The sequence below is a fragment of the Macadamia integrifolia genome, chromosome 3 (genome assembly GCF_013358625.1).
Source record: "Macadamia integrifolia cultivar HAES 741 chromosome 3, SCU_Mint_v3, whole genome shotgun sequence".
Taxonomy (NCBI): domain Eukaryota; kingdom Viridiplantae; phylum Streptophyta; class Magnoliopsida; order Proteales; family Proteaceae; genus Macadamia; species Macadamia integrifolia.
The window spans coordinates 9639803-9650915 of record NC_056559.1 but is presented as its reverse complement, the minus strand read 5'-3'; the positions used below and the strand labels follow the sequence as shown (position 1 = coordinate 9650915).

The 11113-nt window shown below is 37.7% G+C and overlaps 1 protein-coding gene across 1 annotated transcript; it reads left to right on the top strand.

Moving 5' to 3' along the window:
• On the top strand, positions 1 to 2008 carry LOC122073168 (dof zinc finger protein DOF5.3-like). The gene has a single exon (XM_042637706.1). It carries the CDS (start codon positions 581 to 583, stop codon positions 1478 to 1480), a length of 900 nt encoding a protein of 299 aa, XP_042493640.1. The 5' UTR covers positions 1 to 580; the 3' UTR covers positions 1481 to 2008.
• The last annotated feature ends 9105 nt before the right edge of the window (positions 2009 to 11113 follow it).

Sequence of the window (11113 nt, the reverse complement as noted above, 5' to 3'; positions counted from 1 at the left end):
CATTATAAAACTGTGAAGGGAGAGTAAATGGAAATGGAACCCAAATTGTTCTTGTGGAAAAGAAAACAAAGGAGAAGTTCGTTTTCTCAATTCTGACTTGGTTCTCAAATATTAATCTTTTATCCATTCAAGAAATTCTCTTCTGCTTCCACACATCCCATACAATTATACAAGACAGATTTCTTCCGATTCTTCTTCTTACCCTTTACAGATAGACTTTGTAGGGACTTGCAGATTAGTTTAGAATTTGATAGTGAGAGATAGAGATAGAGAGAGAAGGAGATTCTCATTCCTCGACATGCTAGCTTCTCTTCAGTATCGCATCTCTTCTTGTGGTGTTGGTTGTGGAGGTGGTGGTGGTGGTGGTGGTGTCCAGTTTTATTGGGTTACTTCTGAACAGGACGCGGTGCGGTTGAAGAGGAAGAATCTTATATTCCTTTTGTTCTTCAGATTCATCTGTCTTCTTCTTCTTCTTCTTCTCATCCCTCGATCCAAGAGCTAGTCCATCCTTTACTTTTACTTTGATTTTGATCTTTCCTCTATCTGGGGTTTTAGCCTTTTTGATCGGGGAGCAGGGTCGATGGGCCTGAGCTCGAAGCAAGTTTCGGTTGATGTTCTGGATTGGAGCCAGAGTTTGTTGCAGTCAAGATCATTAATGGAGCTTCCAAAACCTCCTCAGCAACAACAACAACAACAACAATCGACACCGCCGTTGAGGTGTCCAAGGTGTGATTCAACAAACACCAAATTTTGTTACTACAACAATTACAATAAATCACAGCCACGCCATTTCTGCAAGACATGTAAAAGGCACTGGACCAAAGGAGGTACTCTCCGCAATGTCCCTGTCGGCGGCGGCCGGAAAAACAAGCGTCTCAAGACATCAAACTCCTCTTCCTCTTCCGCCGCCACCACAAATACCCCCAATCTTCGGGCCAAGAATTCTAACGACAACAATTTGGGAATTCAATCTCTGCAACAGAATCTCTCTCTTCCTTTCAGTGATCAGAAGAGCATATCAGAGATCCTCTACCAGGCAATGCTGCCTCCAACATCATCGCAGCAGCTTCCAGATTTCAACATAGACGTCAACGTCAGCAGCAGCAGTGGCTTCTTGGGTTCGACGTTGTCTTTACCTCTTCTTCCAAACTTTCCCTTTAATTTTGACAACAACCCATCAGCTTTGATTTCCTCTTCTTTCACCGGAGCCTTCTCTTCTCCAAATGTGTACAGTCACCCAATCAAAATGGGAACAGCCGAGGATCCCATCAGCACAACCACCTCCTCCGCCGACACTACCATCGCCACCACAGTATCGACGGCAATGCCATTTCAAGTCCCTCCTACTACTAGCGGAAGTTTAATGGATTCTTCCCAATTCTGGAATTGGGATGATGATTTCACAGCCATCGTCACTAATGATCTTGGGCAACCTTGGGATGATCCAGATGGTGATGATTCTTCAACCAAACAACTCTGAACTTGCAGTTTGGGAAGAAAACCTGGTGTGTGGAGGTTGACTCTTTTGATTTCAATTTTTTCATAGATCATTCTGGATGTGTTTTAGCTTCTAATCTAAGCCAACCATGGGTATTTTCCCATATAAATAACTGTTAGTAAAAAGGAGTATGTTGTGAAAGGGTCTGTCTGGGCAAGTGTGAAGCTGTGGAGTTTCCAGAGCATCGGCTTCAGGTTAAAAGGGCAGAAAGTTCAACAAGTTCATTGTCTGTGTGTGTTCTAGGATCAATCACATTAGTCTATGTCTGCTGTTTTCTTCCTCTCTTTTTTTTGTGGATGTAATATGGGTAAAGATCAAAGATACAGAAAAATATCTAAGGTGAGGTAGGTGCTGTAGGAAGTTTCATTCTGGTTTTTCAGAATAGGATTTGAGTATCCTTTGATTAAGGAAAATGGGTTCTCCTGTAACTGGTCTGATTTGATGTATTTTTATCCTTATATTGTACTCATTTTATCTTCTTATAATCTATGTGTATATCTTTTGCTCAAACTAGTCTTCCTAAACCTGAACTTTTTTCTTCTTCCTTCTTCCTTCTTCCTCATTATTATTATTGCTTTATCATCCCTTCATCTGGGATCAAGCCTGGTAAGCAAGTCTATGATTTTTTGACAACTCTTGGCTTTCATTTTTGTACTTTGGGGTTCCCAATTCTTGGCTTTTGATTGAACTGTGTGTGTGTGTGTGTGTGTGTGTGTGAGAGAGAGAGAGAGAGAGAGAGAGAGAGAGGAAGGATATTCATGTGGTTCCACTTGGCAGATTAAGTGGCCAGAGGGAAGCAATGGCAACATCCAGGATATACCCAGAAGATATTTCATACCAATAGTTACCTACAGAAGAAGAAGAAGAAGAAAATTCCTTCTTCATGAAGCCTGAAGTGTGAAAAGATGCATTACTTGTACTTCTGACACACCACCTGCACTAAGGAAAGATTCGCACTCGTCATTAGGAGATTTGAGAGCATTATTTATGATTTCCATCAAAAGCTGTACCCTTTTCATGTATTATTTATTCTCAGATCTCATTAGTCACAGGAGTGTCAGTTCTGCAAAACCCTTTCCTTGATTTTGACTATATCTATGCTTCATCTTCGCCTTCTTGTCATCAATGCCTTCCAGAGAAACTGTGAAAGTACTACGATGAGGAGGTGAGGGACGCATCTCACAAGGGCTAATTACCCACAAAACCATACGAGGGTTTTGTTTTAAATCTTACGAGTTTGATGGGTTAATATGGAAAATGATATATGTAGAAATACAATCCTAAAATGATGTAGAAGATAATGAAAAAATAGAATAAATAATATACACAGATTTTATGAGATTCAACAAAGTTACCTACACCTCCGATGAAATGAGATTTTGTTTTACTATCAATGGAGAATAGGGTTACAACGTTCGTCCTCACACTTCTCAATATTACTTACATTACAGAGAAAAAAACTCTCGCTACAAATATATAGCGAAAAACCCTAATTCGAAAAGTACACAATTACCTTCAAATAAAAAATTCGAGCAGGACCGCCGTCTTGCCTGTCGAGGCGCTACACCAGTACTCCTTGAATTAAATTGTGACGAAATACAAGACATCGTACACCAACAATCTCCACCTTGGCTTGAATTCTGTCTAGCCTCCTGTAAAGATAACCTATAGACGTCTTCATCCTTGTATCTCATCAAAGGTATAAACCCGCACCTGTTTAGTGCGTCCTTCATCTTTAATAATGAGTAATATTAATCAAGTCCAAACAGGTCTCGAACTTCTCTGTAGTAACTGGCTTCGTAAACATATCTGTAAGATTGAGATCTGTATGAATTTTTCTCAAGTAAATATTTCCATTTGACACAAGCTTCTTGATCTTGTGAAATCTCACATCCATATGCTTTGTCCTTACATGAAATACCTAATTCTTTGCAAGATGTGTGGCACTTTGACTGTCACAATGTAACATTGTACCTCCTTGCTCAAACCCCAACTCACAAACCAGTCCAGCCAACCAAACTTCTTCCTTGACAGCCTCAACTGCCGCCATGTACTCTGCCTCTATAGTAGACAATGCAACTATAAACTGAAACATCGCCCTCCATGATATAGGTCCACCAGCCAATGTAAATACATACCCTGCAGTAGACATCCTCTTGTCAAAATCATCAGCATAGTCGGAATCAACATAACCTCTCAATTCTGTGGAACTTCCCTTGCCATTGAACATAAAACCTATATCTTTAGTTTTACTCAAATATCTGAAGATCCACTTAATTGCATTCCAATGCTCCTTCCCTGGATTACTCATGTATCTGCTAACAACACTGACTGCATGAGACAAATTCAGCCTGCTACAAACCATAGCATACATGAGACTCCCAACTACGCTAGCATAAGGGACCTGAGACATCTGCTCCACCTCCTCATGTGTTGTAGGGCATTCCCTTTCAGATAACTTGAAGTGGCTAGCTAACGGAGTGCTAATCAGCTTAGCCTTTTCCATATTGAAATGCTCTAGTACCTTTTCAATATACATTTTCTGAGTTACCCGAAGTTTACCTGCGTTTCTATCTCTAAGGATTTCCATGGCAAGGATCTTCTTAGCAGCACTAAGATCCTTCATCTCAAATTCAGCACTCAATAAAGACTTCAAAGAAATTATATCACGTTTGTTCTTTATAGCAATGAGCATATCATCAATATAAAGCATCAACAAAATAATAGAATTATCACTTGCACTTTATAATAAACATAACTATCATACTCACTTCTTGTGTAGCCAATTTTCATCATGTGGGAATCAAAGTGCTTGTACCACTACCTAGGAGATTGCTTAAGACCATAAAGCGACCTCTTAAGCAGATAAACATGATCTTCCTTTCCCTGCACCTTTAAACCTTCAGGTTGTTCTATGTAAATTTGTTCCTCCAAGTCACCATGAAAAAATGCAGTCTTCACATCAAGCTATTCAAGCTCCAAATCATACATGAGCACCAAAGCAAGTAGTACTCGGATCGAAGTGTACTTTACCACTGGAGAGAATGTTTCATTGTAGTCTATCGCCTCTTTCTGTGCATAGCCCTTGGCTACAAGTTTGGCCTTATACCTTTCACACTCCTTCTCAGTTGCTGCCTCTTTCTTACGAAAGACCCATTTACACCCAATGATTTTTCTTCCTTTGGATTTTTTCATAATCTCCCAAGACTTGTTCTTCTGTAGAGACTTCATTTCCTCCATCATAGCTGCCATCCATTCATCATGTTGTGCATCACTCAAAGCATCATGGTAGGAAGATGGATCACCTGTACCTACAGTGAGGGCATAGGCAGCCATGTCCTCAAATCCATATCTCATAGGTGCTTTGTGAGTACGCTTTCCTTTATCCTTTGCTACAGTATAGGGAACTTCTACTGCTTCCTGTTGTCCTGGTAAGTCACTAGATAACTTATTTTCTCTTATTATTTCTGACTCACCTAACTCCACCTGCACAGTAGAACCTTCTTTATTTTCACCAACTATTTGTGAATTGCATTTTGACTTCACCATATGAAACTCATCAAACCCAACGTCCCTGCTAACCACAACTTTCTTTGAACTTGGATCCCATAACTTGAATCCCTTTACGCCTTTCTTAAAACCAAGAACGATGCATTGCTTAGACTTTGAGTCTAACTTGGAACACTACTCACTCTCAACATATGCATAGGCTAAACAACCAAATATTTTTAGAATAGAATAATCTACTGATTTTTCTGTCCATACCTCTTCGAAAGCCTTTGATGGAGATTTGTTGATTAGGAAACATGTCATATTCACTACTTCTGCCCAAAATCTCTTGCTCAACTCTGCATTTAGCCTCATACTTCGAGCTATTTCTAGAAGTGTTCTGTTCATCATTTCAGCTACACCATTTTGCTGCGATGACCTTAGAACCGTGAAGTGACGTGTAAACCCTTTAGCTTTACACAATTCTAGAAATGGCTTGTACTTGTACACCCCTCCATTATTTGTTCTCAAGTACTTAATTTTCTTTCCTGTCTTCCTTTCTATCTCAGCCTTCCATTTCTTAAATTTAGTAAATACCTCACTTTTATGCTTCATGAAGTAGATCCAGACTTTTTTTGAATAATCATCAACAAATGTCACGAAGTATTTTGCCTCACCTTTAGATTTTGTTGTTGAAGGACCTCATACATCGTTGTGTACATAATTAAGCACCACTTTACTCTTATGTTTTTCAATTTTGAAACTAACCTTGTACTATTTTCCAAACACACAATACTTGCAGAAGTTCAGTTTATAAGTTTTCACTCTCTTCAACAGTTTTCTTTTATAAAGCTCCATCAATCCTCTTTCTCCCATATGCCCTAACTGTATATGCCACAGATATGTGTCATCTGTATCAAATCCTACATCTGTAGTTATAGATACTCCACCTATAATAATGCTCCCTATGAGTTTGTATAGGTTTCCTGTTAGTTGTTCCTTCATGACAACCATAACACCTTTAATAAATTTGAGAACTCCACCTTCTGCTATGTACTTGCAACCATTTTGAGTCAAGTGCCCTCAAATATACTAAGTTTTTCCTTAATTCTGGTATATGTCTTACATGTGCTAAAGTTCTTACTATCTCATCAAACATCTTGATTTTGATAGTGCCTATCCCAATGATCTTGCATACAACATCATTCCCCATTAGGACAAACCCACCATTATATGGTTGATATATATCAAACCAATCCTTATGTGGACACATGTGATATGAACATCTAGAATCTAAAATCTAAGAATCAGAAGATTGATTCTTACTTGATAATATAGAGAGTACATCTCCATTATCTCCATCTGAATTGTCAGCCACGCTAGCTTTCTCAGATGCCTTATCTACACCTTTCTTCTTCAAGTCTGCCTTCCTCTTCAAGCACTCTCTCTTCAGATGACCTTCCTTTTTGTAATAGTAACAAGAGACCTTTGTCTTTACCCCTTTTGATTTTGATCGACTCTTCCTAGATCCCTTCTGATTTGATTTCCCTCTTTCCTGCTCTTTGTCACATCCAAAAAGACTTTCTCCTTGAGATTTCGTACTACTGACCTTATTCCTTGTATCATTGAACATGAGGATAGCCGCGACTTCATCCATCTTAAGGATCTCCTTCCCATACAAGAGAGTCATTACCAGGTGATCATATGGTTCTAGGAGCGATGACAGCAACAGTAACACCTTGTTTTCATCCTCGATCTTAACCTTCAGGTTTGTAAGTTTACTTATGATCTGATTGAACATATTAAGATGCTCTAATAGATCTGTACCTTCCTCCATCTGTATAGAATACAATTACTTTTTCACGAACAACTTGTTCATTAAGGACTTCGTAATGTATATGCTTTCAAGTTTCACCCATAACTGCGGTGCAGATTTGATACCCACAACATATTGTAGGGCATCATCAGAAAGGTTCAATTGAATAACACTTACTGCTTTTTCCTCCATCTCCTCCCAATCTTCATTAGTAATTTTTGCAGGTTTCTTCGACTTTCCCAACAATGTTTTTGCCAAACCCTATTGTATCAGAATATCCTTCATCCTTTGACACCAGATAGTGAAATTGTTCTTCCCATTAAATCGCTCGATATCATACTTGATATTCAATCCCTTCCCTGCCATCGTGATAGTAAACCCTAGAAAACAGAAACCTAAAGCTCTGATACCAATTTGTAGAAACGTAACCCTAAAACGATGCAGAAGATAATGAAAAAACAGAATAAACAATGCACATGGATTTTATGAGGTTCGGTAAGGTTGCCTACATCCCCGATGAGATGAGATCTTGCTTCACTATCAATGGAGAATAGGGTTACAGCGCTCGTCCTCACAACTCTCAGTATTGCTTGCATTACAGAGAAAGAAACCCTCGCTACAAATATATAGTGCAAAACCCTAATCCGCAAAGTACACAATTTCCCTCAAATAAAAAAATTTGAGTGGGACCGTCGTCCTGCCTGTCGAGGCGCTGCACCAGTACTCCCTGGATTAAACTGTGACGGAATACAAGACATCGTACATCAACAATATATATCCTGAACCCATTTCTATAGATATAATTTTCATAAATTCCCTACAACATAACTCCTCTTGGAAATCATGGATCACACTAATGTAAAATTATTATTATTATTATTATTATTATTATTATTATTATTATTATTATTATTATTATTATTATTATTATTATTATTATTATTATTTTCCTTTTCAAGTGCCTGAACCTATATAAGAGGTTTAAGAAAGAACTTGTGTGTCAAAGCAGGTTCATGCTAGGTAAGGCCTTAAATATTTATCAAGAATAATAGCTGCATAGAATCTTAGCGTAGTTAGTGAGATTGTAGTGTGCAAAGCCCACACTTATTAAAAGGTCTCGAGATTGTTACTTTCTCCCTCCCCTCCCTTTTTTTGTGTCAGACTTAATGAACATGCGTTCTAAGGGAGTTTCGGATCCAAGAAAATGTAGTAAACAATTGTCTTTCTTCTTCTATATTGTTGGGGAGGTAACATAATTAGTTTTTCACATGAGACTAGCAAGTGACAAACAACTTGCCTTTTTTTTCCCCTTTTATAAAGAACAATTTGCCTTCTTCATTCATTATAGGTTTGTGGTTCCTTATTTGATAGTCTGCATCAAAATCATATAGAACCAATTGGGATAGGTGTTGCAACATGAATTTATTAAAATAAATTTTGGTTTTAGAGTTTTCCATCCACAAGGTTGTTTTCTTGGGAGTTGTGTTTCTGGCTAATCACTTGTGTGAGAGAATTTGAATCCCACATTAGAAGTGAACGAGAAAAAAGAGTGGTTAATATATGGGAATGAGAATTATAAGTGTAGGATAATTTGAAAAAGAGGTATCACTCATCAGTTTGGGATTGGTGTAGGATGCTTTTGGAAGAGGTGCTTTCAAGGGATCTCTTCCCTCTTTAAATAGGTGTCATCTTGGACACCCAAAAATTCTAAGTGTTCTAAACCACTCTTTCTTGCTTAAACCTTGCTCTCTGTAACGGGTTTATAGATTTTCTATTGTTCTTTTTCTTGGTTGATTGAAAACAACTTAAGAGTGGCCCGACTTAGCCCAATAAGTGAGTAACGACTACTAGAAGTCCTTAGGGGTTATTTTATCTTGGAGGTCAATTTATAAGAACTCGTATTACACTATAAGGGTTGACTACGATCTTAAAGAGAGTAACCGATGGCACAACTCAACCCTAACAAGTTTTATTCATGACTTTGTTCATGTTTTACATCTCCCGCAGTTCGTGGTTGCTTTATTAAGTGTTAATGATAAGTTTTATATTCTCAATTTAATTTCAACACTAGGCTTCAATTTGGTCCACTTTGTTAATTTGCTTGCATTAATAGTAGTAGTAGAGTCTCCACTTTGTCAGTCTGATCGACATGTCAAAATATTCTAAAAATGAAGAGTTAGAAGTAGCCATGACATAGTAAATTATTTTAAAGATGAAGGATTAGAAGTAGCCACGGATTATGGTTTCAATATTGGATTAGCCAATTGATTTGTATCAATATCAATCAATCGACCATGATTGATATCAGTACAATATTGATATTTACTATTGGTATCAGTAAAAAAAGATGGTGTTTATTTATTTCGATTGATATGAACTAATATGGTTCAATATGTATCGGTATCTGTAGTTATTGATAACAATACCAATATCGATACTAAAATTTTGATTGAGACAGATTGTCACCATGAAGTTCTATGACCAAAATTTTCCTTCAGCAAGATGAGGAAATAATTTTTTTTTTCTTTTTAATATAAGATTCATACTGAGGCCAAATAGAGGCAAGATAAGAGACCCATGAGAGGCCAATAAGGCGACCATTGGGTCGCCCTTATTACTAACTACTGACCTATTACTATATTTCAAAAATGTGAGGGGTAAGAGGGTTGAACCAATGACTTTCCCTAGACTTACAGTACAACCCAACTGCCTAGGCTGGCCATTGAACTTGAATCTCATCGTGAGGAAATTTTTTTTTCAATCCAATATGATTTGACACTTTGATTGGCATCTTCTAATGATGAATGTCATCATTGATTCATACCCCTATTGTCAAAGGTATATCATTTGGAAGTTCATTGGGATCAAGAGAGAATCTCTTCATCAATCTAGAATGATTGATTGAATTTTTAGAATAATAAATGGTCAGATTATGTGGATTAAGAGAGATTCTCTAAAAAAAAAAATCTTGATCCAACTCTTATTATCATTTCATTATAAATAATAATAATAATAAAATATTATTGTCATTTCCTTTCCTCTCTTTTTAAAATTTTCAAAGTTCAAAAGATATAATTTCACATCTCAGCGGGAAGAAGCTGCCAAGACAAAAACTTGTCCATCTTTCAATGGAAGAACTTAAGAAGACAACCAATTGAAGAATTTTTATAGGTTAGATACATTATATGTTAGACCTTTTACAGCAAAAGAATAAAAAAACTTCATTTTCTGATACATCTAAGCCATGCAGCAGTGAGGATGTAACCAATCCAACCTACCTACCCCCACCACAGCAAAAATGTATTATCAACTGAGAGTGAAGGTACAAGTTTTTTATGGACAGTGTACCATGACTTGAAACACTTTGAACTGGGTCCCAAATTGAAGGTACAAGTGGTTAATTCAAAATTCATGAAAGGTTGGGTCTCCAGACTCTCCACATTCTCCTCTCCTCATGTCCATTTGATGGTCGGTTTGTCTGCTTCAGCTTTTTTTTTTTTTTTTTCCCTTTCATCCATCCATCTCACATGGGGTTTAAGTGGCTTAAATTATCTTATGATCATGCTTTTGTTAGCATTGTTTATTATTAGGGAAAGAGAACACTACCTGGTTGTATAATCCCTGCATCGCCACTAATGGTGTGGGGTACCCTTTCTTTATATTAAAAAAAAAAATTAAATAAATAAATCATTTTCAATCTTTTTACTTGGGGTTCCTTTCTGCTGAATTATCAACCCCATTAAGTTGGGATAAGGCTTTAATGCTATTGCTGTTGTTGTTGCTGGGCAATACCCACTGGGGAAAGGGCCAAGAAATGAACCCCTCTGGCCTAGCCGGCCCAAGGCCATTCTGGTCCAAAGGCTTCAGTCACAGACCTGGGGTGGGCTTGATATACTTCCCATACACTCTGTTGAGCTTTAAGCATTTTGGCCGCCTTTGCCAACAGGTAATCCTCTCTGGATTCTTGTCCTAATAGCTAGACATTCTGGTACCTCTACACAACCACTTGATATGCCTTCTATTTCTAATTTACAAGCTAGATTTGGATCGGAATGGCCCAGAATCGGCCAGGACTGAATAGGCTTGAATCTGGATCAAGCTCGGCCGATCCGCCTGATTTGATTCCAATTTTCAAAACCCTGTGTAGTCTTCTGTCTTTTATCCTAGCATTTCTTCTGCAAATTGAGAAACAAGAGGGATATACATCTTTAACCTTATAAGGCAATTATAAATCACAGCCTACTAAGGCATGAACCCAACCGCTTAACATTAGCCACCTGGATTCATCAAAATCAAAAAGAAAGTTACAC

Coding starts and splice junctions, on each gene's coding strand:
- LOC122073168 (XM_042637706.1), top strand. CDS start 581: ATGGGCCTGAGCTCGAAGCAAGTTTCGGTTGATGTTCTGGATTGGAGC.